Genomic DNA, 27,417 nt, shown 5'->3' with positions numbered 1-27,417 from the left:
TTCTCCCTGTGAGCACTGGGCTGGACCAGTAAACTTCTCGAGATGCCTCTTAGAGGGACCGAACAGTTCCTGAATGAAGGTGGCTCCTGGGGAATCTGCTGTTCATGTAGTTCCACCAGGAATGGGAAGGGAAGGGTGTGCCTTTGAGCCTGGTAGCACATCAAATGCATGTCCCATTGACAAGCCTTGCGGCTGAGAAAGTTTAGCCTAAGAAATCAGGCAGCCAGTGAGTGAGTGAGATGAGACAGGAGTGAGAATAGTTCTTAGTCCCAGGTTCTATTTCCAGACAGCACAGAGGCCCACACTTGCTCTTCTTCTGTTGAAAACAGCAGGGCTCCCAGAGTTCAAATGTCAAAAGCTCCATCTGTCCTCCTGTAGAGGATGAAGCTGCTCCTTGGGCACTTGGGTCTGCAAGGTCCTTTGCTTAGGGTTTTCTGCAGGAACCTAGCCACCATCTCATGTGCTTCAGGGGCAGGCTGGAAGCCTCCTGGTGCGGAAGCAAAGCCACCTGGGAAGGTAGTGGAGATTGTCTCCAATACTCTATTCCTCCAAGCCTCCCAGTTAATTCCCTTAGGAAGCTGGGGACTTTCTTGCCTGTGAAGGGCAAAGGTAGTTTACCCTGTTCTTGGATAAGTCAGGCTGAGGCAATGGGAGAACTCACAGATGAGGACTAGCCCAGGTTGCCCATACTATACTTATACCACTCTGCCAGCAAAACATATGAGCATTTGCTCACTGACAGGCTCCCACTGAGCCCTTTCATGTTCCCCTCTCAGTAGAGAATGACTCAGATGGGCTTCTGTCCTGGGGGTTCCGTGTGTCTGCTGCATTATTCCTGAGACATCAGGCATGTGGTCTGCGTGTTCTCCCCCCTGCTCATGAGCTCACATCATCTTCACTAGAAGATGGTGTGCACTCACACCTGAGGCATCGGCTCCTCAGAACTTCTCACCTCCTGAGGGAGCTCTCTGGCCTTGCCCACTACTGAAGCACTATCTCGGAGGTGCCAAGCATGCCCTTGGATGTCCACAGCCTTTTGCTGCCACTGATGACTTTTGGGTTCCATCCACCCTGCAGCGTCAGCCTTTGAAACCTGTTTGTGCCAGCTAAGCTTGTCACTGGAACTATGTAATGTAATTAGGTTTGGCATAGCTCTGTGAAACATGAGCATGAAAAAGGGCTTGTTTCTAAGAAAAAGAAGTTGAGTCTTGGGATGACTAAGGAAAGAGCAGTCATTAAGTGGGACTGCTGTCAAGTTAGGTGTGGCTGAGGAAGAAGTAAAATATGGAGAAAAATAAAAGTAATCTGAGGCCACTTTGCAGCAAGACAAGTAGGGGGAGTCCACCCTTCTTTCAAAAACTCCAAGTGAAGCCAGGTGCTCTGAGCTTGTAGGTGGATCCTTAGTCACCCGAAGGGTTGGGCCCTTCATGAGCAGAATGGGCAAATGACTCAGCTATGGCTATGAAATGGAAGTAAATATGCAGGCCATCTGGGTAGCTTGTAAGCTTGTCGATTTTAAAAATCAGTGGGTACGCAGACCTTACCTTGATGACTTGTGTCCCACCCTGCAGACCCTCTATTCACAGACAACTCCAGTCAAGAGTCAGTGGCCCCTTTCAGCTCCTGCTACCCGTGCAGCTGTACTGAAGCTGAATCCTGGCCACCTAAACCACAGCCACTGTCCCACTCCCAAGCAAAGATTCTCCTCCCAGCTGTGGGGATTCATGCCATTAATGGCTTCACTTTGCTTAGCTGAGTGTATCCTGTCCTCCACTGCAGAGCCAGAGTCCCTTGCCTATGGACCAGGCAAAATTTCTAACCTGATAGACATTGAGATAGACACGTTTGGGATTATCAATGTTAAGATGGACAACATGGGCTTGGATGCTGCCACGCAGGCATGGCGCAGGAGGAGCTGACAGTTCTACATTTTCATCTGAAGGCCACTAGAAGAGGACTGGCTTCCAGGCAGCTGGCATGAGGGTCTTAAAGCCCACACTCACAATGATACACCTTCTACTCCAACAAGGCCACATCCACTCCAACAAGACCACACCTCTTAATAGTACGATTCCCTGGGCCAAGCATATTCAAACCATCACAAAGACCTTTGGAAAATCTTCAATATCCATGTCTGTATCATCCATGTAGACTAGAGTTCATCCTAATACCCCCTCCATGAACTGTGTAGAGAAACAGGAGCTGGTATACAGCAGGAATTACTGGACCACGAGCTGCTGTTCTCATAGAGATATTATCTTCCACCTCACCTTACCTGGGCCTCTGCTCCAAGCAGTGAGTTTACCCCATGTGGTGTATGGGTCTCTGTAAACCTAGTCCTTTATCAACTTAACACACAAGCACGAAGAGAGGAATATGTTTCCTACTGCATTGCTTAGATGTATGTTTTCGGGAAGCTCTCGGAAGGGCATTAAACACATGATCCATGGATATGAATTATTTTAAAACAAAAAAAATAATAACCACAGAGACAGGAACACTGGTCATACAGCATTTTAGTGATTTCCTGTCACACATATATAAAATAATATACCGTAATAAAGAGACCATGATGTCGAGATTCTGCATGAATACTGAGCCCATCAATGTTGCAAATTTTAAAATTCTATAAATGAGAGGAAAGGGAGGAAGAATGAACGAGGAAAGCTATAGAAAACCAGGTGTGACGATGATATCTAAAGAGGAAAAAGCAATTCACTGAATGAGGAACACCAAAAAAAGTGTCTCACACCTCTGCTGGAAGAATGCTGTGGGGGCGTCAAGCTAAGTCAGCACAGGAAAGAATCACCTGTGAGCAGCTCCTAAAAGTCCTTGCTTCCTAGAGAAAAATGGAACCAAGTACGTGAACAGCTCCAGCAGAAGCTGCTCGGGTCTACTGATAGTGGAGAAATGAGAACCCTGAGTCTTTTGTGGTGCTTTAGACAGCACCATCTGATGTTCCCCAAAAGGATGAGACCTTTCTTCCTCCTGTTCATGGTCACACCTACAGGCCATGGGCTCCAATTGACATCTAATTCACTGGCCAGGAAATGTCCTCCTTATAATAGTCAGACAAGAATGAACTATACAGACACAAGCTTGAGTCCTACACAGGTGGGACAACTGCACAGCTAGGACACTTTGCTCCTTGGGGAGCTTTCCTGTCCTAGGACATGCCGTGTTTCTAGCTGAGAAGGGAGTCATGCCACCCAAATTGTTCAGAAGATGAATCTTCTAATAAACACCTCATCTAAGCCACCCTAAGAGATGCCCCTGATGCAGCCTAGCATCTGGTGCTAACAGGGTGACACAGAATCATTTGTCTGCCATAAAAGCTAACACAGACACAATGCTTTCTGGGAAGACACTCTCTCTAAGGGATACAGTCACCTGGCCTGGGAGAGGCAAATGTCCTTCCAGAGGGTCTGGTGACAAAAGGCATAGGTTAGTGATTCCTTTGTGAAGCAGAGGCTTTCCTACCTCATCTCCTACAGACATCACTGTAACTATATATATGCAGATTTGGTGGCAGCTGCTCTAGGCCCATCTGAGGAGATGTTGCTTTCCTACTGAACATCTTTCTTTTACCACATATATGTAAGCATGGTGGTATGATGGTGTCACTCCCTCTGGTGCAGGGTTTTCTGACGTTCTGTCTTGTGGGTTATTGGATGTTCATACCTATATAAATATGCAGACGGGATCTTGCCCAGGGTCTTGAGTACACTTCCAGTGTTTTCTATCTAGTGCATCTGGATTGTGGGAGCCTGAAGCACAGCTGCTCAGCCAGTCCCTGAGGCTTGGGAACATGGCCAGTGGGAATACTTCAAGGACTTAAACCCAGCAGGCTCTAGTTAGGCTCCTTCTCAAGTTGCACGTTAGAGTTGCGGTGGCCAAGAAACCACAAATTGCCTTAAATGTGATGAGCTCTCAAAGAGAAACTGAAGAAGCCAATTGGACATGCTTATTCTCAAACTCAGTCCCCCAGTCTCCTGACACAGTGTGAAATCAGTCCATACCCTCCCCAAGTCTCAGTCCCAATCCTCTGCATCAAGGGGACGGAGGGACAGCAAGTACATCCTAGTTGGAGCACTAGTCCTTAGTACCTTCAGGGAGATCAGCTTGCTAAGAAAAAACTGAGCACTGTAGTTCCTTGTTTTATATAAAAACTGAGAGCTGTCAGTCAGGGCTGGACAGCGGGGTGTGGAAGTAGAAGCACTGGGAAGTTACAGGTATCATCCTCCCCCTTCTCTTTCTCCTGCTCATTATCATCATCCCTCTCTCTCCCCTTCCTTTCCCCTCCTCCTCCTCCTCATTATCATCATCCCTCCCCTCCCCTCCTCCCTTCCTTATTATCATCATTCCTCCCCCTCCCCTTCCTCCCCCTCCTCCTCCTCATGACATCATCCCTCCCTTCCCCTCCTCTCTCTCCTCCCCTTCCTCCTTATTATCATCATGTCTCCCCCTCCTCCCCCTCCTCCTCATTATCATCATCCCTCCCCTCCCTCCTCCTCCTCCTCATCATCATTCCTCCCCCCTTTTATCATCATCAACAGACTCAGCAATTGTTACTGTGGCTTCCATCCAGTGACAGTGGTACTGATACCTGAGTTTTATAATTTCTCAGGATCTGTCTGTCATATCTTTAAAGCTCTCAACCAGCTGCCTGTTTACATCTAGCTAACTGTGGAAGTTTGATTAAGAATTGCCACCAAAAGCTCATAGATCTGAATGCTTAGTCATTAGGGCTAAACCACTAGGGACTAAGCGATCAGGCATCCAAATATATTTGAGCACTTTTTGAGTAGGAGCTATGGTCTTGTTGGAGGAAATGTGCCACTAGAGTCAGGGATTAGGCTTTGAGGTTTCAAAAGCTCAAGTTAGGCCCAGTGTCCCCAGTGGCTCTCTCTTCCTGCACCTGCTGATTCATCCTCAATTCATCCTCCATCACCATGTCTGCCTGCAGGATGCCATGATGATAATGGACTGAACCTCTGAGGCTGTAAGCCAGCCCCAGTTAAATGATTTCTTTTGTGAGAGTTGCTGTGGTCATGGTGTCTCTTCACAGGCACAGAACAGGGACTAAGATGTTGACTAAATAGCTAAGTTATAGTAGTTTCGGTATCATTCTTTGGAAACATCCCAATCATGAAATGCTTCAATGTAGACATTACAAGTTGTTAAGTAGCTCATGTTTCACATGTCACGTCATCTATTGCTCCTCAAGCAATTGTGCAGAAGTCTAGGGAATGAGAAAAGCTACAGAATATGGGTAAGCTCCTTAGCAAGCCTGTGTTATAATCACTGGTCACTCTTCACAAACCATCTGATGCTCAATACTGCTAACTTTATTTGCACAGACACCTGAAATTGTTTTATATTCCCGATGTTGTTCTATCAAGTTGTGACAAAGAAAATCCATGGTTGAGGACCTCATCTGTAGCTCAACTGTCCAAACAACTTGGACTCTAAAAGCTGCCAGCCAGAAGAGTGGTGTGTGGAAATTCACTCCAAAGGCTTGTATAAAGGATGTGAAAACGATCTCTTGGTAGTGTGCACACATGTACACGTCCTCAAACACCTGCAAATGACTCTGATAAATCCAGGATCAAAATTCATCTAGTTTATTATATTGATGATTGCTAGTGGCTAATGAGGTGTATAATCTGTAGGAATTCTAATTTGTATATAAATGTATGTGATAGGTAAAGATACTGTACCCAATTCAAAGGCAGTGAAATTGAGGCTTAAATGTTTCCCAGAATTAGCAGATCCAGTGTTCTGTACCCCAAACAGAGTCAGGGCCAGGCATAGTCTGAGAGTAGCTAAAGACTACTTGCTTCCCCAGGTTGAGGATATGGGGTTTTGGGCTCCCCAGACAAGAGAAGGGGGAGCTCTTCTGGTAAAGGGATTCCTCCATTTTGCACTGGGCTAAGATGAGCTATTTGGTCATGGTAGACTGCCATCTTAATTAACAGGGTTTTTAACCACAGTGGCTCATTAATTAAATGCTTTAACGAATTAACAAAATGTAACTTGAGTTCTTTAAATAATTCATCAAGGAAGATACAGGAGGAGCTGTAAGGGTGAAATGGCAGATCGATATGAATATATATATGTATATATATATATATATTTATATATGGAATCCTCAAAAATAGGTTCGTAAAAAGTAAAGAAAAAATTCTGACCATAATCTTGGTCTTAAGAAGTGGCAGGAAAGGTGAGGTACAAAACCAAACAAAAACAAAACAAACAAATCAAAAATCAACCCAGTGGATGGAGGATACAATCAACACAGATGCAAAGGGACCTTACTAGTAGCCACAGGTCACAGGAGCAGACAAAGATGAAATTAATATATTAAAAGATACCCTTCACTTGATAAAATCTAAATTGAGTGAAGGAATGTGCACGGTATTTAAAAATAAAGAGAACTGGGGTTCAGAATTCTGAACAAAGGCAGAAAACATGACGATGACTCTTAGTATTCATCCTGCATAAAACAGGCTGGGAGGCAGAAAGCACTCTTAGAACAAAGGGCGGTTACTGTTTAATGAGAGGACAATTCACAGTGAAACTATAGTCCCACCGACACAGGGCAATTTTAAAGTCACTTCGAAGTACATGTATGAGGAAGTGTCGAGAAATGGCCAGTCACAGTATGATGCTTTGATACACAGGGACGGAAATGAGGGGCATAAAGGATTTAAATAAACACCCTAGAAGCTCCATCCAGTAAACAGCTCTTCTGCAGAACACAGCACGGGGACTAAGAGCTTCCATTTCATAGCTTTTAAAGACACCTCCCACCCCAGTACCCCAGTGATAAAACTTTAACTCTTCTGATTGCATCATAAGAATACTTGAAAGAGAAAAGTCTTCACTTGGAAACTTCAATTAGCTTAGGAGTGTAGAGATAGCTTTAATAACTTCAGGCTCAGAGACTGAAGTAAGGGCACCAACTGTGACTGACATCCTACAGTGTTTAATGTTCTCCTTCCCAAAGTCCTGATTCTGATTAGAGCTTCCAGCTAACGTTACATGCAAGGATCTTGTGAAAACAGTTGCCTCTTTTGGTGTCAGGTAGGTATGTATGTATGTATGTATGTATGTATGTATGTATGTATGTTGTATGTGTTTATCCTCTACCTTCCTGCCTGTCATTTGTCTATTATCTTTCTACTTATATCTATCTGTATATCTATAAAAATATTCTCTATTTACAAATTGGTTGTTTCTCTAAAAATCTATGTCTAAGATCTACCATACATCTTTCATCCTCTCTGTCAGTGAGTTAGCATGCAAGTCAAACCTGCCTGGCTCTAGCTAACTCTGCTGAGCCATGTTTGCTGTCTGACTCCCCTCGGTGACATCTAAGCCTGCTTCTCTGTGCTCAGTCCCATCAGGTGTACTGTACTGATGTGAACCAGCATTGCTCCACTGGGAGTGGGGCAGGCAAGCATTGTCCTGCTCGCTGTGGTGGCTATACCCCTGTGTAGGGGCGCTATTACCTGAACCAGAAGCTCTAGGCTTTAACTGCCCAGCTAGATAAAAATTAGTGACTGCAGAGAAGTGTGAGCATTTGATTTCTCTGACTAAACAAAGAAGTGTTAGATGCTTTCCCCCTGTGACAGTAGTAGGGAATGAATTTCCTTTAGTGTGAGGCTACCTCAGGATGATGGCTGCTCGAGTACTCTTGTTTTGCCTGAGAACCTCCAGCAGGACAGTGTAATACCTATATTTTTATGGAAGGCCTCCTTCCAGCCCGTTGCAATATCTAGAGGCTACTATATGCTGGCATACCTAAAGTCCAGCATACTGTAAGTGGGAGAACTTATTTCTCACAAGAGAAAAGAAAGCTTTTGAATAGAACTGTAGCCAAACATCCCACCTGGAAGCTATTTTCACCCACCTTCAGTTCATCTACCAGGAGGGAAGGTGTACTATTTGTAGTTGTGCTAAGAAAACTACAGTTCACAAAATAACACTTGAGGTTTTCTATTTAGATACACTGGTAAGCAAGAAGGCAATAAATCACACGATTTATAGTTGCTGTTTGAAAGCAAGTGTCACAGCGTCTGACTTACATTAAGATGAGGTATGAGCAGGGGATGTGGGTCAGGGATTTGGGCTGTCTGATTGGACCAAGAGCAGAGACAATGAACAAGAAGAGTCCAGAGTGATGTCAGCTGCCTCATTCCAGCCCGTGAAGCTTAGCTGGTATCTTTTACCTAAGCCATGGTGCTTAAACTGGCTGGAGTCTGACACATACGCCAGACACACGCCCACTCTGTCCAATTCTAGAATCGTACTCTCTACTCTAGGCAGAGACTGATGACTCTGGGGAATCCCATCTGAGTGAGTTCACCATGAACCCAGATCCTACACAGGAGGATCTAGATGCTGACCTGACCCAGAGGTCCATGCCCTTAGCATTAGAATCTGTCTTGTTTATCACCCAAGTTACAGATAAGTGATTTAAAATAGTTTTGAAGTCCCAATCTATGTGCTTAAAGGCCCCTCAGCAAGCTGAGCATGAAGCATCAGATCTTATACCCTGCAGTAAAGAGAGTCATCAAGAGCAGTAACAGGAATTGTGAGTGGTTTGTGGCTTCGGAGAAAAGTCACTGAATGATGTGTTATAAAAAGATAAAGAGGCTATGTCCCGGGTTTTGGCACCAATGTTGTGTTGATAAAAGGATAAAGAGGGGGGGCATATGTTCTGTGGAGGTGTGGGGAAAGGGGGTGCCTTAGCAGGCCCATGCTGAGACATCCCTTCCCTCTGAGGGACCAGCCATATGACCATACATATAGAATAGAGTTTATTCAGGGCACTGAGAGGGAAGCTGAGGGGGTAGTAGGGTCAGTATATGAAGAGAGAGAGAGAGAGGAGAGAAGAGAGAGAGAGAAATAGAGGAGTAGAGGCCAGCCATGACCACATGAAGAGAAGGGGGTAGGGAGGGGGAGAGAGGGGACAAATCCAAGGTGTATGAGCTCTATCAAGGAGGAAGATGAGAAGGCATCATAAGGAAACTGGGGACCCCACAATCAAGTGTCTTCCATATGCCGTTGGATATAACAGATTCTACCCCAACTCCCATCTCTAGACTGTCTCTTTGGTCAGTGGATGATGGCTCTTTGTTCATTAGACATTGGTCCTCAATAGAATTTTCTTAAGAGATATCAGAGTGAGAGACACACATTATTCTGGACACAGGAAATGCAGAGGTGTCTTTGACTATGAATCCCTTTTACTGTGGATGTCAGAAAGACAGAGTCAGCAGAGACACAGTGAGGAGGAACAGCACTACTCTCTCTAAGTGAGCCAGTTATGTGTAAGCAGCAAGGCACTAATACATGTCAGTGGTCCCATATGATTGCCAGGAACTAAGACCCTCCTGTCAGCTAGTGGTATTAACTAGAATATAGGTGCAAGGGCAGCTGTCCACAGGGTATACAGATGCAAAGGCAGCTGCCCATAGGGCACACAGGTGTGAAAGCAGCTGTCCATAGGGCACACAGGTGCAAAGGCAACTGTCCACGGGGCACACAGGTGTGAAAGCAGCTGTCCACAGAGCACACAGGTGCAAAGTCAACCGTCCATAGGGCACACAGGTGCAGAGGCAGCTGTCTACAGGGAAAGGGCCACCTTGGCACAGCACATGACAAGGTTTTTATTTCCTTTTGGAACTCTAGCTAGCTCCATAAACATTTTCTTAAAAAGCCTTAACTCAAGTTCAAGGACATAATACTTGATACTAGTTCCACTGGCACACCGGCCCGAGCAAAACAAGGCTGCCAGAGGTCAGGTCTCCACCCCTCTACCTCCCAGAGGATAGATCTCGCCATTTGCCAAGAGACAAGGAGCCTGGTATTCATGAGATCAGCAAGCATGGGTGTACTTCAGGAGGTTCGAGCCGCATTGAGTGGCTTCCTCTACACTTTCCCCACCATCCTCCACTCTCTCATATACCCGCCCTCCTTGGCCAGGTGGCAGCTGAACTTGTCTCATGCTGGCCTCCTTCCTGCACTAGCTATCACTGAGATCACTGATTGATACCTGTCCTGGCTTCATTTAGTGTCCCTGGTCACCTATTGTACCTCTTATCCCTCTTTCCCTCTGATGGCAGCCTTCTTTCCTTCTGTAGTCAGTGGAGGCCTGTTTCTGCTTCTCATCTGGGTGTCAGGTAAACTTCTTAAACATCCTTGGTTCGACATGAGTGCACTTGAAGACAAGTGCAGGCCCACAACAAGTCCATGGAAAGATGTGTTCTTTCTGTCTGGTTCAGATCAGCCCACAAGACACTCAGACCACAGGTAGTAGCTGTCTTTTACCAGCCACTGGGCACACAGACAAGCTATAAGGCCAGACCTGTTAAAAAGCATTGTCCCCAGATCCCCTGGACTCCAGGACCACCTGTTCACTGTAGGACAAATCCTAGGAGGGCATCCAAGAGACCTTGGTGACCAAAGGTTTATCAAATCCCATGTGACTGCTGACCAGCATCTGGCTCAGCAGCTATGGGCTGTGATGTCAAGGAACTATCACTGATGTGGGGCTGCTGGCCCAGAAAGGTGGGAGGGCTCTGGAGACATTACCTTTGGGAGAATATAATTTTCTGAAGAAGGTCCTGTGCTTGACAGAGGTAACTCTAAGCTCCAAGTGTTGTATGTGCTTCCATTGCTATATTGAGAGAGAGGCCAGGTTTACTTGGAGCTCTAAAGAGAGTGGAGCCAGCACCTCACCTTCCTGTACTCAGGTAACTTGAAGACATACACAGTCATGTGCTTTAGCAAATTGTTTCCCCAAACTGGTGATCCATTTGCCATACTCTGTGCATCTTAACATAAAGATAGCTTTGGATTGTGTTCCCTTGACTCATTGAAATTAGAATTTCATTATCTCAGGAGATTTTCACCTTCCATTGTGACCTGTCCCCCATAATGACAAAGAGAGCAAAGACCCAGAATGAGGTCTTACATGGCCAGCAGCTCCTGTTTCTCAGGAAATTTCCCAACCCCACATCTCAGAATAGAGGAGTGGGAGTCTTGAAGGCAGAAAGGAGATGACAGACAACTTGGCTCACCTGTGCACATGAGCATAACCATAGGTTCCAAATAGCTTACTAGCTGGGCAGGCCTTGGGCGTGGCACTTCCAGTACCTGTTATTCACTAAGTAAAAAGTAAGCAGTAGTGGCTGAGAGTCCACCACGGTCACCATAGCACACACTCATTAAAACAACAGGACTCCCTTTCACAGGTAAAAGAATTTTCAGGCTATTCCTCATCCCAAAGATTTTTCCCTTGTCTTCCATGCAGGCTGCTCTTGCTCTATTCACCTCTTTGCTACAATGAGCCAGGAGCTGGCAATAACCAACTCTTTCTCTAGACTCAAGGGTTCCAATGCTCTATGAACCTTGAGACCTCTTACCTGGGAGGACAAGCTGACACCTTGCAGGGCACCAGTGCTGGGACAGGTCGTGTCTTGGGGTTGCAGAAGGATGCATTGACCAGAACCTTCAGGTCTCTGTAGCATCCCGCCTTTGAGCTCATCTTACCTGTGGAAAGGGAGGGTGTGTGGAAGACTTAAAAACCTTTTGAAAAGCCTAAACCAAGCTTGAATGCCTCTGTGTTAATGTCCAAACATTCCAGAATTTATGCATTTCTCCCTACATTTTAACGTCTTTAAATTTAATACATTTTGGGCTAAGACTACAGCTGAACTCAGAATGCTTTCCCAGCAAGCAAGGGACCTGGGTTGAATCCCCAGTACTGTGATGAACCATCAAACAAAGTCATAAATAAATTTAATATACCTTTGTGCAACCAACACTATCATTGATATGATGAAATATTTACAATATGTTATGTAATTTTTAAATTAATTTAAAAACTATTTATATGAATACTTCATTTAAACCATTTCCATCTCTTTACATTCTTCTCTCATTTTCCTCACTCACTCTCAAATTCATGACCTCACCATCTTTAATTATTATTGTTAATATATACAACCTACTGAGTTTATTGAAATAGCTACTCATTGGTACTCATAGCTACCAATTACATTGGTCTCATATTTCTGTTCTGAAATGACAAGAGGAACCAATTGCTAATGAGTGAATCTCAAGAAACAATCAACAAAATGAATATCACCAGGCCACACACTGAGCACCTAACTTTTTCACTTACAGCTTAGGGATTGTAGCAAGAGGTCACCATTGAAAGTTGGTTTGCTTCTTAGTCTCCGTACATATCCTATCTAAGGCTTTGTGAGCATCTTGTAAAATGCTTAATGTTTCAATTGACAACATAGGATGTACAGCAGATATCCGGAATAGCCAAACACAGAGACAGAATTCAGAGTGGTGACTAGGGCAGAAAGGAGAGAGAATGGGGGCTTGATGCTTAATGAACACAGAGATCTAGGGGTGGAGTGGGATAAAAACGTCCTGGTGAGGCAAGGTGGTAATAATTGTATGGCAAGGTAAATGTTTTGTGGCATCAAACTGTACTCTCAAAAATGGTTGAAAGAGTAAATTTTATTAATATATTTATATATGACTATATATAATCATAACATAAAATAGGCTTTTACGAGACGCATACGTAGAAAGATAATTAAATTCTTTTTAACAAAAAGGAAAGTAAGAGAATACATTAGTTTCAATATAAGACAAACACAAACATATAAAGAAAGATGAATAATTGTGTTTGATAAGATGGTAAAGGCATCGTATTGCTCATGAAGACCATCTCTTCTCCACCCCGCAGCCTCCCTTAGTAGGACTCAGACTGACTTCTCAGTACATGCCCTTTCAACCTTATGTCTCTCTGGCAATCTTGGTAGGACACAGCTTGACAACTTACAATGTCCCTCTCAACTCCAACCCTGTGACTCATAGGTGGTTAGAGCTTTTCACGAGAAAATCGACCAGATGGTGTCCAGGAGGCAAAGCAGTCCAGCAACTGCTAATGCTTCCTTTCACAGTGAGCTGAGCACTTTCAAAGGAATAAAAAGTCTCTAAGTACACATGAGAACCAGGCTTGCCAATTTTATGCTGCTTGGTCTGGAGCAGTGAGGCCATCGGCAGAAATGTCACTCTTCTTAGAGTCAGTTTTCTCAAGAAGCTAGAGAATGAATGATTCTCCTGAATTCAAAACCAAGATCCTCTGCAAGCCCATAGATCAGAGACCTAGCCCCCATTTTATGATACTTCTGTAGGGGGTAGCCTTCCCCAATGGCCATTGACATTTGTGCAATTATTCAGCAGTGGACTGAAGTGATTCTATATAAAATATAAATTAAATCTGTCCTCTGTGGGATTCCTCAAGTGAGAAGTTTGAAAGGACTTGATTTTAAGGATTTCTGATGAGGGTGGTTAATTTACAAATGCGCCTTTGATAAATATAAATATAAATAAATATAAAGTACTGTGTAAAAGTCAAAGAATACTTAACATAAATATATTAAATCTCGAGCTTTAATCATGATGAAAGTAAGATGTCATTATACACAATGCTTTCAAGGATTGCACATAGATTGAACTGGTATGCACTGAAGGTGACCCTCAATCCCCAAATGGAAATACAAGTTAATTATATTATATATTATACACACCATACATTTATATAGGATATAAATAAATAATATAATATAGATATATGATATATTATATATAACACTATATATATGACCAATCTAAGCATTCTGGTGAGTTTGTTCATGTGACTCCATGTTCTTTTCTGGGAATCACAGAAGGTTGACTGACTATCCTCTAAGGGTTCACCTCCATGTGCTCTAGATTGAGAAATATAGCATGGCCCTGGGGTGGCATATGCACTTCTCTAAGCAGAGTGGGTATCATAATATATATAGTTCAGATGCCCAAGCATCAGCTCTGCTGATGAGTCAAATCCTGTTGTACAGAGAGATGAGAGCTAGAGAGGAGCCTAAGCCCCTCCAATGGTCACAGGACCCACCCAGTGCCACATCATGAGAGTGGTATTATAGGTGTGGGCAGGATTGAGAGGAGCAATGGAGACCACTGGTGGACCTCATGTTGAGAAGCACTGTGGAAGAAAACCCCACTTTGAGTGAACATGGTATGAGTGAAAGGGTTCTGTGAGTTGTCACATGCATTCTGAGACATATCCCTGAGATGGTTATGGTCATGGCCTAACCAGTTGGGTCCTTATTTGGCTCTGTTGGGCATTGGCGGCTATTATTCTGCAAGTAAATTTCCTTTCCACAGCAGACTTCCCACAGTTGGGTGATACTGCGCTGCTGATTTGTGGTGTTCTCTTGTGCTCCAGTCTGTCTTCCTGAAATGTTCTGTGTCTTGAATGCTGTTCTCCATCACTCTGACTTCTGTCCTTACCTGGGAGATTGCTTTACCCAGTAGATTGCTTTCCACTCCTCCAAATCAGACCAGGGCATCCCTTCTCTTAATTCCTTAGTCAATGCCCTTTAGTCTGAGAAAGCTCTGTGCTCCCTGGACAGATGAGGTCCACCCCAAAGTGTCTGAAGCAGTCTGCACATTAGGTTGGGTTACTATTGTTGGAGTTCAAGAAGAGAAAGATGGTGTATTTCCCTGCCACAGTGAGAATGCACTGGTCATTGCACGCTTGTATGAGCTGCTTATATTCCTTATTACCAAAGGCTTCTACAATGTTGTGTATCTTCCAAGGTCTTGGAGAACCAGGGTGACTCAGAGACTAGTCTCTTTTATAAAACACCTTTCTATTTATATATATAGAGTGATGAAGGTATGGAGACAAGCCATGTCTGTGGATACAGTTCTACATTGTGGAGCCGAGGATGTCTTACAGATATGAGAGGAATGAATGGTGAACCACTCAGTGCCATAGGATCAAGAAAGCTGAGCTAAGAAAGACTTAGGCACTTTGGTAGGTTCTGCCTGGAGATTTTCAAAGATGAAGCTAGAAGAGAGAAACCATGAGGGCTGCAAGATAAGCTGAGGTCAATGGTTGAGCACAGGAATAGGGAGATGACTTACATGGAAAGAGTCATAAAGGCAAAACGTGGAAGAAACAGGAAGAAGGAAGGAGTCCGTTTTAAGATTGAGTTCATGTCAAAGAAGAACAGAAGGTAATATTGATAGAAAAGGGGTACCATGACAGGAGGGATCTGGCCAAAAGTCTTCCCTGCAGAGTTAGACTTACAAGGGGACAATCATGTTCCTGAGTTTGAATGGCTCGATGAAGGTCAAGGAGAAAGGGCTTGCAGCTGGTGGGTGCTGGTGGCATAACCCTCTCTATGCTGGGTAAAAGTTATTTATCCCGTGTGCAGAGGCTGCGGATGGTGCAATGGGAACAAGAGGGAGCCCATTGCAGCTGTTCTGATGGCCTGGTCTCCTGTTTGCATCCGTGCACTATTTAAATGTTGACTTCAGCCTATAAATGTCAGTAGGATTGGGAATTCTGTTAACAGAAATTCTTTTCCTACAGAAGAGTCCTATTAAATGTGTGGGTGGTGTTGTTCATGGTCCCTAGTCCCCAGTCTCAAGTCCTAGAGGATTTCATTCCCACTAATTCTCTTCAACACATGTTCCAAGCTTCTGCTGTGACTTCCTCCTCAGTGCCCCTGGGATGTGTTCTTCTGGCCATTCGTAGCTTCTGTGTTCAGAATACTTACTGCTTTTCTTTTGGAATCGGTTTCTTTCAGGGTGACTGTTTTTCTGTGGTGACTCTTGAACACCAGAGATGCCAGAAATATCTGAGTGTGCACAAAATGCACTGGGAACATGCATGAATACAGCATGTATGGAGAGAACTCTCATTGCAGAATCACAGTGGAAAGTGTTGCCTGCTTCGCCAGGGACCATTGTCTCCTTTACTAAATAATTACAACACATACATCTTGTCCCTCACGGAAGTGAACATTTTCTTGCTGTCTTGAAGCAAGGGAAAGCTGGAGGATTGTGGACAGATGGCTAATAGCTGAAGCCCAAAACTTTACACAGTTTATTGTCCTGTGGGTGAAGAAGCCTTTTAAAGTACCCATATATCTGCTATAGCATATATCTCCTTCTAGCTCCCTTTATCTCTCTTCTACCATAAAAGGCTCATCATCAGATGAGTTCTGTCTCTTCCTAGTCTTACCAAACAATTAGGTTCTCATCTTTGCAGCTACACATCAGCCATCAGAGTCCAGGATGTGCATCCTTTTCCTCGCCTCAGCATTGGTGCTGTAAGCATCCTTAGCATCCCTGCCCTCTGAGTTTCTGTGCTTCCAGTGTTTCCCTCTTCACCCTTCCCATCTTCAGGAATTGCTCATGCAGGTAACCCCTGCAGAAGGGTCCTCAGAGTAGCTTTATATAATCTCTTCCCAAAGTTCCCTCTACTAAACTGTAGTGAAAGTAATTTTCTATTCTGTTAGTTGCATTAACATTGAACGCTGTGTGGTGGTTTTAGAAGAAGCATTCCATGCACAAAAGGCAAATTCTTAACCAGAATAAAGATTTACTCCAGTAAGAACAAAATGTTGTCCTTTCCACAGAGGAAGTGGTCCAATGTAGTCAAGCTGCCACCAGGTTGCTGGCTGGTCACCTTGAAGAATGGTGCCATATCTGAAGCTCAGTGAAGCTTGTAGCAGATCTAGCATTCAGCAGCAGCAGCTATAGCCAGGTCAGCCTTGGTAGGTGGAAGTCCATGTTGTTGAGCTGAAGCATAAGCCCCATCTCTGTCACTGTGGCCACTTTGTTCATGTGCCCATTGGAGAGAGAGGCTGACTGTCCACAGAATGGGTCATCTTGATTATTGAACCTCAGTTGAAGTCACCTTTTAATGAGCATTTGCATACTGTCTTCACATCCTTTGCCCATTTAGAGAGATCTAGTTTCCCTAGATGTCTTTCTCATTGATTTTCCAATGTGATCTTTTCAAATGTCTGACCATCCAGCCAATCCCTTGGCTGCAGTCCATGAGTCAGTGAACAATTGGCCATTTCATCTTTCAAACAAACTGTAATACCATGTGTATTACCTGAATTTTGCCCACTGTGAAGATTTCTCTTCACCAATATCTGTCAAGGTTGTCCCAGAAAGGAGTTGTAATGCTGAAGTTGTCCACCTCTGGGTGGTGTCTATGTAACATGCAGAACCATCAGTAAACCAGGTCTCATTCTTCTTTTCTTCAGTCAATAGATCATAGGGAATACCCCATGAGGCTACAGGTACATGATTGGCAGAAGTAACAGGAGTAGAAACCATAGACATTTGGGCAACTTCTTTATATAACTTGTCTGTGCCGTCAGGGCCTGCTCACCCCTGATTTCATATATATTACTTCCATTCTATAATTGACTGCTGCTGTGAACGTGCTTCTTTATGACTTGATGGATCCAATAACACTCAGCAGTTCAGGTTGCATGGTAACTTGGTGTCTCATTCTGAAATGTTCATTTTCCACTATGGCTCAATAGCAGGTCAAGAGCCATTTCTTTTTTCAAAAAGGAGAATGCTGTCTGCTCCAAAATCCCATAGGACTCTTTTCTGATTCACCTACAGATTCCTGCCAGAGGCCCCAAACAGTATCTCTATCTGACACTGATGCCTCAAGGACCTTCGGGGCTGCTGGATCATATGGTCCAAGTGGTAGAGCAGCCTGCACAGCAGCCTGGACCTGATGAAGAGCCTTCTCCTGTTCCAGGCCCCACACAGAGCTAGCAGCTTTCTGAGTCACTCGGTAAATGGGCCTGAGAAACACACGCAAGTGAGCAATGTGCTGTCTCCAGAATCCAAACAGACCCACTAGGCTTTGTGCTGCTTTCTTAGTAGTGGGAGGGACCAGGCCCAATAAGTTATCTTTCACCCAGAGGGAATATCTCTGCATGCCCCACACCACTGGTCTCCTAAAGATTTCACTGAGGGAGATGATCCTTGAAATTTGGTTGGATTTATTTCCCATCCTCCGATACGCATATGTGTCACAAAGCATCCAAAGTGGTTGCTTCCTCCTGCTCACTTGGTCCAGTCAGCATAATGGCATTGATACAATGCAACAATGTGATGTTTTGTGGAAGAGACAGATGATCAAGATCCCTTCTTACTAAGTTAAGACTCAGGGCCAGAGAGTTAATATATCCTTGATGCAAAACTGTAAAGGTATACTGCTTGCTTGTCTTGATAACTGAAAGCAAATTGCTTCTGGGGGTCCCTATCAATAGATACTGAGAAAAAGGCATTTGGTAGATCAATAGCTATATACCAGGTACCAGGAGATGTGTTATTTTGCTCAAGTAAGAAAACTACATCTGATACCGTAGCTGCAACTGGAGTTACTACCTGATTTTGTTCTTGATATTCAACTGCTATTCTCCATAATTCATCTGTCTTCTGTACTGGCCAAATAGGAGAGTTAAAGGGAGATGTTGTAGGAACCACCACCCCCCCCATCTTTCAAGCCCTTAATGGTGGCAGTAGTTTTTGCAATTCCTCCAGGAATACAATACTTTTGATTCACTATTTTCTTTGGCAGAGGCAACGCTAAAGCCTTCCGTTTAGCCTTTCAAACATTATAGCCCTCATTCCACAGGTCAGGGAACCAACGTGAAAACTCTAACAACTTCTAAATATATCTATCCCAATTATACATTCTGGAACTGGGGGAAATAACCACAGGATGAGTTTGGGGACTACTGGACCTACTATGAGTCAGGTGAAACTTCATTAATCACTTGGCTTTCATAAGCCCCTACTTTAACTGGAGGACCACAATGTTTCTTGGGATCTCCCAGAAACAGGGTCAATTCAGAACCAGTATCCAATAGACCCCAGAAAGTTTGGTTATTTCCTTTCCCCAGTGTACAGTTAACTTTGTAAAAGACTGTGGGTCCCTCTGTGGAATAACTGGAGAAAGGCTACCAGCAAAACTTTTAGGTGCCAGAGCCTGCTGAGGAAAGCTGCTATCAGGGAGTGGAACAAGCCAAGGAGTAAGAAGTTTGTTGCAGTCAACTAAGATGAAATGAGTTGGAGATCTGAAGAGCACTTTGCATCAGATATGGAGATGCAGAGTTTGGAGTTTGTCCAGATAGTTTTTATTCTTGCTTTGGTCCAGTATTTCCTCAACATCACATTTTGGAATGGTAATATATATCCTGTGGCATTAATACGTGATCTGCCTTTTGATTTTGATTTTATAGGGGATTACAGTTAAGTGATTGGATGAATCTCAGAAAAGACTTTGAAATTTGGACTGTTAACATTTGTTGAGACTGCTCTAGACTATAGGGACTTTTGACGTTGGACTAAGTGTATTTTGTATAATGCTCTGACCCCTACAGATTCATGTATTTCAAAAAGCTTGTGGGAACCAGTGAGTGGGATGTGGTGGTTTGAATGTGCTTGGTCCATGGATTGGCACTATTAGGAGATGTGACTTGGTTGAAGTAGGTGTGTTACTGTGGGGGTTGGCTTTGAGACCCTTCTCCTAGCTGTCTGGAAGCCTGTCTTGTCCTTGTTTCCTTCTTAAAAAGATGTAGAACTTTCGACTCCTCCAGAACCATGTCTGCTTGGATGCTGCCATGGTTCCTTCCTTGATGATAATGGAGTGAACTGCTGAATCTGTAAACCAGCCCTAATTAAGTATCGTCCTTGATAAGAACTGCCTTGGTCATGGTGTCTTTTTACAGCAATGGAAACCCTAACTAAGACACCTTGAAAACTAAAACTAAACTCTTACATGTGTTTGGGGGAATAAATCCACATTAAAATGAGGTATAAAGACAGCATTCACATAGAAACTGATTGTCCTCAGATTCCAAATGTACACATATGAAGTCCTATGTCCATGAGCATATTCCCAGTAAGGTGTAGAGAAGAGCTGGCTATGCCAGGATAAGGTCAGGATCCTGCTCCCAGGGTCCTGGTGGAGAAGGTGTGGGAGGAAGGATGGCTGCTCCTTGATAAGGGGGGATTCTTTGTTCCACCCTGAATTTTGGTCATCCTTGAAGAAATCTGTGTCAGGTGGATCCAACTCAGCTCTACTAAAGAAAGTGTTTTCCCTCTCCAGAACACACACCATTTTTATTTCTCTTTCACTTATTTTCCTTCCTTTAGGAGGTAGGAAGAAAAGATTGAGAATGAAAACTTATTTTGAATTTATCACTCTTGGCCAAGGGAGCAGAATTATTTGTAGTGGATCCACTCAAAGGTGACTGGGATCCAGAATTGTTTCCAGTTCATCTCTTTTGCTTTGCTCTTCTGGTGAAGTTCAAGAGAGAGAACTCACTCTGAACCTCCAAATGCGGTAGCACATGAAGCAAAGGTAAGAGGGTGTAATTGGAATCAAGATGATTCCAGAATCCAAAGATGCAAAAATATTGACAATTAAAGCAGTAGGATGCTACTGCTTCCCAGGAGCTATCTCTGTAACACTGCTTTGTAGGACACATACTCTTGATGTCACACTGGGTCACAGCCTTGAGGTGTCTGGGAGCTTGAGTTGACCACTGTGTAGAACAGGGTTACAATCTTCCATTCAAACATGGACAAAGTCTCTCTCCAAACTGAGTGTACAAAACCAGGGCCAGAGGGATTAGCTAACAGGGCATGCTGCTCTAGCAGAGAATCTGAGTTCATTTCCCAACATTCATGTTGAGTAGTTCACAATCATTGCTGTTTACCCCATAAAGGCATCTGTGTAACTTCGTGTCATGGGGATTCTATACTCTCTCCTGGCTTCCTCAGGCTCTGTGTGCATGCTTGAACCCATGGGCACGAACCTGCATGCACACACACACACACACACACACACACACACTTAAAAAATCTTTTAAAAATGCATAAAAGCAGCACTTTCATAGGCCCAGAGCACAACCCTGGGACTCATACATCTACAAAAATCAGTGGGTTCATAGAAACACCCACTTCCTTGGTGTAGTTGTCCTGGTGTACTGCACTGCTATTGGCTACCAGCTAAAAAACCACCAATCTGCTTTTATGAAATTCCATTGAGATTTCACTGCCAATCCAGAAGGAATTAATCCATGGCCTCCTGGCGCTCTAAACACTTGCCTGGCCAGCTTTAAGAAGTTTGAGTATCAGATCTTAGTTTTAGCATTTGCTGAGGGGAGGAATTCATGAACAAGTGAATGAATTATTTGAATTATTTTATTACTAAATAAGGGCAAGATTGCTAGTGGCGTCTCTTCAATTTTCCAAAACTAATTTCTCAATTAATTGAAGTATAAGCTCCAGATCTATTATCCCAGAAGAGAGTATGAGGGCCATATACAGGAGGTTTATAAAAGCAGTCTTAAAGCTTGTCGGGGAAACCTAAGTCACGAATTAGGTGAATGTGCTTGTCTGAAAGAAAAGCCTCATCCCTAGAAATGCCCACAGTGCATTGGAGAGCTTAGACCATTGCCATGGGCCCTGCTTTGCAAATATTTCAATACGGAACAGAAGGTCATGATTAGTTGATTGAGACACATTGAACCAACTGAATCATAGAAAATATATTTGAAAATTATGTTTTATTAAAAAAACGAAGAAAATCTGATGCTTTCATGAGGTAGACAGCAGACTAGAGCTCAGCACTAAATTTAAGCCTCCTTTCCGGGAGCAGACAACACTAGATCAGTTGGATCCCCGCAAGATTCTTGGCTTCCACTGCCAAATCCCAGGGGCTGAATGAGTGTCAATTCAAGGCCTGGTTGAGCAGGAAAATTGAAGTAAAGTCTGGTTGTGTCATAAATAAAGAATGGAGATTAAGAAGTAAACAAAGTAGCCAGAAAGGAAGGTGGAGGGCAGTGGTTGCTCAAGGCTGCAAGATATCATTTCCCTGTGGAGTCCCCATCACAGAAGATAAAATGGCTGGTTAAAAACCCAGAAGGAGGAAACCTCCTCTTGACACCAGGAAGAACTTATGAAGATGAAGATATTTCCAAATGTCCTCTCCCAGTTTAGCACTGCAGCCAGCTAAGAAGATGATGGTTAGTTGTTAAAAAATCCAGCATAATAAAAAGTCTATACAAGCCATAATCTTGAAAGCACAGAATATAGGAATCTAAATTTTCCTCTAGGTGATAAACTGTGCAAAGTCATTAAGACAGGATGGCAGCATTCAAGAGCTATTATCAGATTCCTGGGAGGTTGATCATTTGTCAAGAAATAGAACTGCGAAATGATGCTGGTATTAGGTGTTCATTCTCTAATATTCATTATATACCGGGCAAAGGAGCTATTTTCAGGTAACATCTAATTTAAACAATCCTACATGGCTTTGTGATTTAGAAAGGTCCAGCAGCATGAGCGTATTAACCAGTTTTCCTGACTTAGCATTCCTAAGAATTCCATTCTGGAGACAATATGCCATTGCATCACATCTTTGGTCACGGACCTAGATAAACCAAGCTGAAACTGGGCTGGAAGCTTCCTCCTAGTTGGCTAGTTCTCAAAATGCTCAGAGGGTAAAGACACTTGCTATCAAGGACAGAGGACCTGAGTTCTATCTCTTCGACCTATTTGATGGAAAAAGAGAGCTGACTAAGTGCATCCTCTCCCATTTGACTTGATGTAACAGGGTAGATGGGTACAGAAAAGGGAGGGAAGAATGGGGGGGGTATAAGTGTGGGACTAGGCGGAGAAGGAAGGGGGCTGCAATTAGAATGTAAATTGAACAAAGACATTAATGAGGGGGGGAGAGAGAGAAAAAAACTGACTCCAAGTTGTCTTCTGCCTTTCACATGTATGGTGACATGTATACATGAACACTGCACACACACACACACACACACACACACACACACACACACACACCACACATAAATAAATACAACTTAAAAAGTAAGTGTGTCCCAATCCCTAACACTATTAATGATACTATGTTATGCTTGCAGACAGGAGCATGTTGTCCTCTAAGAGGCATCACCCAGCACTTGACTCAGACAGATACAGTCAAACAGTGAATGGAGCTTGGGGACTCTTAAGAAGAAATAGGAGGGAGGATTGTTGGCCCCAAGGGAATAGGAACTCCACAGGAAGACCAACAGAGTCAACTAACCTGGACCCTTGGGGGCTCTCAGAGTCTGAACCACCAACCAGGGAACCTAGTTGGACTTAGGCCATCCCACACATATATATCTTATGTAGAGCTTTGTCTTCAAACAACTAGAACAGAGGCTATCTCTAAAGCTGCTTCCTGCACGTGGAATATGTTCTTTGAGTTGGATAGCCTTGTCTGGCCTTAGTGGGAAAGGAAGCGTTACAGAAACTTGAAGTGCCAGGGTGGAGAGATACCCAGGAGGGCTCCTACCCACTCAGAGGAGAAAGGGCTGGGGCCTGGGGGAATGATTATGGGACGGGGTAAGCAGGAGTGGTGGCAGTGAGTGGTATATAAAGTGAGTAATAAAATTAAATTAAATTTTAAAAAAGTGCATCCATCTGAAATCTGCTGGAGTAGGAAGACCATGTGAAAGGTACCCAGCAGACGAGTTCAAGATACGTTATCTGCTAGGTGATCTTGGCTCATTCCCCAAACCCTTGGTTGCTATAAAAAGAGACAACAGTATCAAAATCTCTAAGGTGCTGAGAATGACTGGAATTTATCGTCACCAAATCTTCAACTTGAAGGAGTCTCAAATGTTTCCAAGTCACCTCTGAATCTGAGTCGAGATTCCTACTCTGAACCCCAGTTGATGGTTTCAACGGGATATGGTATATAAGACCATACTAAATGCATATGAATGACAGTGGTATGTGGTTTTTACCTTGGCTGCAATGAGCATAGGTGCTCCTGGGGTATCCCCCAGGAGAGGAGGGGGAGGAGGAAGGGTAGAGGAAGATAAGAAGGGAGAAGAGGAGAAGGAGGGAGAAGAGGAGGAGGGGGGAAAGAGGAGGAGGGGGAGAAGAGGAGGAAGAGGATATTTAAATTTCTGTGATATTAAAGCAGTAAGTCTGTGTTATCTATTATGATTTTCTTCAATGATGTTTTTATCATGGTCATTATAATCTTTATAACATCATGACGTTTCTTGGTGTATCAGAGTCTACAAGGTGATGACAAATTATCTTATACTTTATCTCATTAATAAGCATGGATTAAAAATCCTGCTATCAATACATTTTTGATGTGTGCTTCTATATCTTGTTACTCATGATCTGATTTCACTCAGGACCTACACAGCACCTCTGGAGCAGCATAAGACGTGACTTACCTCCTCCACAGGAGACAGAGCACTCAGAGCGCAGGATAGCCCATGAGTAGCTGGGCTGGGGAGGTGGAGTCCTTTTAGACCCTGACCTGGGCACTGAGAATTCCCAGGCCACTCCAGGGTTCCTGCCTTGGAACAAAAGCTACAAAAGAAGAAAGAGGAAACATAAAATCAGTAAAATCAATGACAAACTGATAACTACTTGGCTTTAAATGATATAAAATAATACCTTACAAAACTAACCATGTTGACAAAACACTATTTTCGAAAATGTGCATCAGATACATTTTAGACACATTTTTTCCCTCTGAAACTGGGAAGAATACACACGAATGAATGAGTAAATAAATACCATAAAAACCTATGAAGAACTGAAGTCATTTCAAGACAAGAACCAGCCGAAGCTCGACATGGCCATTTGCAGCGCTTAGTAGATGATAGAGGAAATTTACATATAGACAAGGAAGAGAGGCAAAATCTGTCACAAGAACACAGGAAGGGATACGTTTCATGTGGAAAGAAATCCAAAATGAGGAAACAGGAATGTCGCACACAGTACACCAGACAAACCCAATATGAACAAAGGAGAAAGAAAAGGAAAGCATGAGCCTACCAAGGAAAGAGCCAATGAAATTACAGGACTCAACGATCAATCCCTCTTCATAGTGAATCTTCAGCTGTCCAGTTAGAAGAGGCAGGACAGCTGCCTGAGCTAAAAAGTAAAATAGATTGGGGATTTTAAGGAACGCCTGCTACTTACTGGCCAAGACGCACCCATACTGAAAGTGAAGATGTGGAAGTAAAGCTGAAAACAGAGAGGGATGGCTATACTCCCTGATAAACTGACACAAAGCCAAAATTGGAAAAGATACAGAAGGTAGTGACATATTAATAAAAAAAAGATCTGTTGCCCAGACCCGGTGAGAGAGAGACCCAACCGCCTGGTCAGGTGGGCACTCCTGAGGCTGCAGAGCGGAAGAGACCACCAACACTGCTCACCCCTGCCCACTTCCCTGGCCCAAGAGGAAACTGTATAAGGCCTCTGGGCTCCCCTGGGGGAGGGCCCAGGAGCGGCAGGACACCTGCCTGAGACACCACCGGAACCTGAAGGAAACAGACCGGATAAACAGTTCTCTGCACCCAAATCCCGTGGGAGGGAGAGCTAAACCTTCAGAGAGGCAGACAAGCCTGGGAAACCAGAAGAGACTGCTCCCTGCACACACATCTCAGACGCCAGAGGAAAAAGCCAAAGACCATCTGGAACCCTGGTGCACTGAAGCTCCCGGAAGAGGCGGCACAGGTCTTCCTGGTTGCTGCCGCCGCAGAGAGCCCCTGGGCAGCACCCCACGAGCGAACTTGAGCCTCGGGACCACAGGTAAGACCAAATTTTCTGCTGCAAGAAAGCTGCCTGGTGAACTCAAGACACAGGCCCACAGGAACATCTGAAGACCTGTAGAGAGGAAAAACTACACGCCCGAAAGCAGAACACTCTGTCCCCATAACTGACTGAAAGAGAGGAAAACAGGTCTACAGCACTCCTGACGCACAGGCTTATAGGACAGTCTAGCCACTGTCAGAAATAGCAGAACAAAGTAACACTAGAGATAATCTGATGGTGAGAGGCAAGCGCAGGAACCCAAGCAACAGAAACCAAGACTACATGCCATCATCGGAGCCCAATTCTCCCACCAAAACAAACATGGAATATCCAAACACACCAGAAAAGCAAGATCTAGTTTCAAAATCATATTTGATCATGATGCTGGAGGACTTCAAGAAAGACATGAACACACTTAGGGAAACACAGGAAAACATTAATAAACAAGTAGAAGCCTACAGAGAGGAATCGCAAAAATCCCTGAAAGAATTCCAGGAAAACACAATCAAACAGTTGAAGGAATTAAAAATGGAAATAGAAGCAATCAAGAAAGAACACATGGAAACAACCTTGGATATAGAAAACCAAAAGAAGAGACAAGGAGCTGTAGATACAAGCTTCACCAACAGAATACAAGAGATGGAAGAGAGAATCTCAGGAGCAGAAGATTCCATAGAAATCATTGACTCAACTGTCAAAGATAATGTAAAGCAGAAAAAGCTACTGGTCCAAAACATACAGGAAATCCAGGACTCAATGAGAAGATCAAACCTAAGGATAATAGGTATAGAAGAGAGTGAAGACTCCCAGCTCAAAGGACCAGTAAATATCTTCAACAAAATCATAGAAGAAAACTTCCCTAACCTAAAAAAAGAGATACCCATAGGCATACAAGAAGCCTACAGAACTCCAAATAGATTGGACCAGAAAAGAAACACCTCCCGTCACATAATTGTCAAAACACCAAACGCACAAAATAAAGAAAGAATATTAAAAGCAGTAAGGGAAAAAGGTCAAGTAACATATAAAGGGAGACCTATCAGAATCACACCAGACTTCTCGCCAGAAACTATGAAGGCCAGAAGATCCTGGGCTGATGTCATACAGACCCTAAGAGAACACAAATGCCAGCCCAGGTTACTGTATCCAGCAAAACTCTCAATTAACATAGATGGAGAAACCAAGATATTCCATGACAAAACCAAATTTACACAATATCTTTCTACAAATCCAGCACTACAAAGGATAATAAATGGTAAAGCCCAACATAAGGAGGCAAGCTATACCCTAGAAGAAGCAAGAAACTAATCGTCTTGGCAACAAAACAAAGAGAATGAAAGCACACAAACATAACCTCATATCCAAATATGAATATAAAGGGAAACAATAATCACTATTCCTTAATATCTCTCAATATCAATGGCCTCAACTCCCCAATAAAAAAACATAGATTAACAAACTGGATACGCAACGAGGACCCTGCATTCTGCTGCCTACAGGAAACACACCTCAGAGACAAAGACAGACACTACCTCAGAGTGAAAGGCTGGAAAACAACTTTCCAAGCAAATGGTCAGAAGAAGCAAGCTGGAGTAGCCATTCTAATATCAAATAAAATCAATTTCCAACTAAAAGTCATCAAAAAAGATAAGGAAGGACACTTCATATTCATCAAAGGAAAAATCCACCAAGATGAACTCTCAATCCTAAATATCTATGCCCCAAATACAAGGGCACCTACATACGTAAAAGAAACCTTACTAAAGCTCAAAACACACATTGCACCTCACACAATAATAGTGGGAGAGTTCAACACACCACTCTCATCAATGGACAGATCATGGAAACAGAAATTAA

General features: G+C 43.6%; 1 protein-coding gene across 4 annotated transcripts in view; it reads right to left on the bottom strand.

Moving 5' to 3' along the window:
- Positions 1 to 27,417, bottom strand: part of Adamts16 (ADAM metallopeptidase with thrombospondin type 1 motif, 16) — a 130,054-nt gene that overhangs the window by 14,923 nt on the left and 87,714 nt on the right. For 3 of the 4 annotated variants that reach the window (NM_001372015.2, XM_039110071.2, XM_063288087.1), the window contains 2 exon segments: positions 11,436 to 11,562; positions 24,186 to 24,324. In NM_001372015.2, the coding sequence (NP_001358944.1) occupies positions 11,436 to 11,562; positions 24,186 to 24,324 (266 nt within the window). 4 annotated transcript variants of the gene reach the window in all.

This window comes from Rattus norvegicus, chromosome 1, assembly GCF_036323735.1.
Source record: "Rattus norvegicus strain BN/NHsdMcwi chromosome 1, GRCr8, whole genome shotgun sequence".
NCBI lineage: Eukaryota > Metazoa > Chordata > Mammalia > Rodentia > Muridae > Rattus > Rattus norvegicus.
The sequence above is the reverse complement of the archived record's forward strand: the minus strand, read 5'-3'. Positions and strand labels throughout refer to the sequence as shown.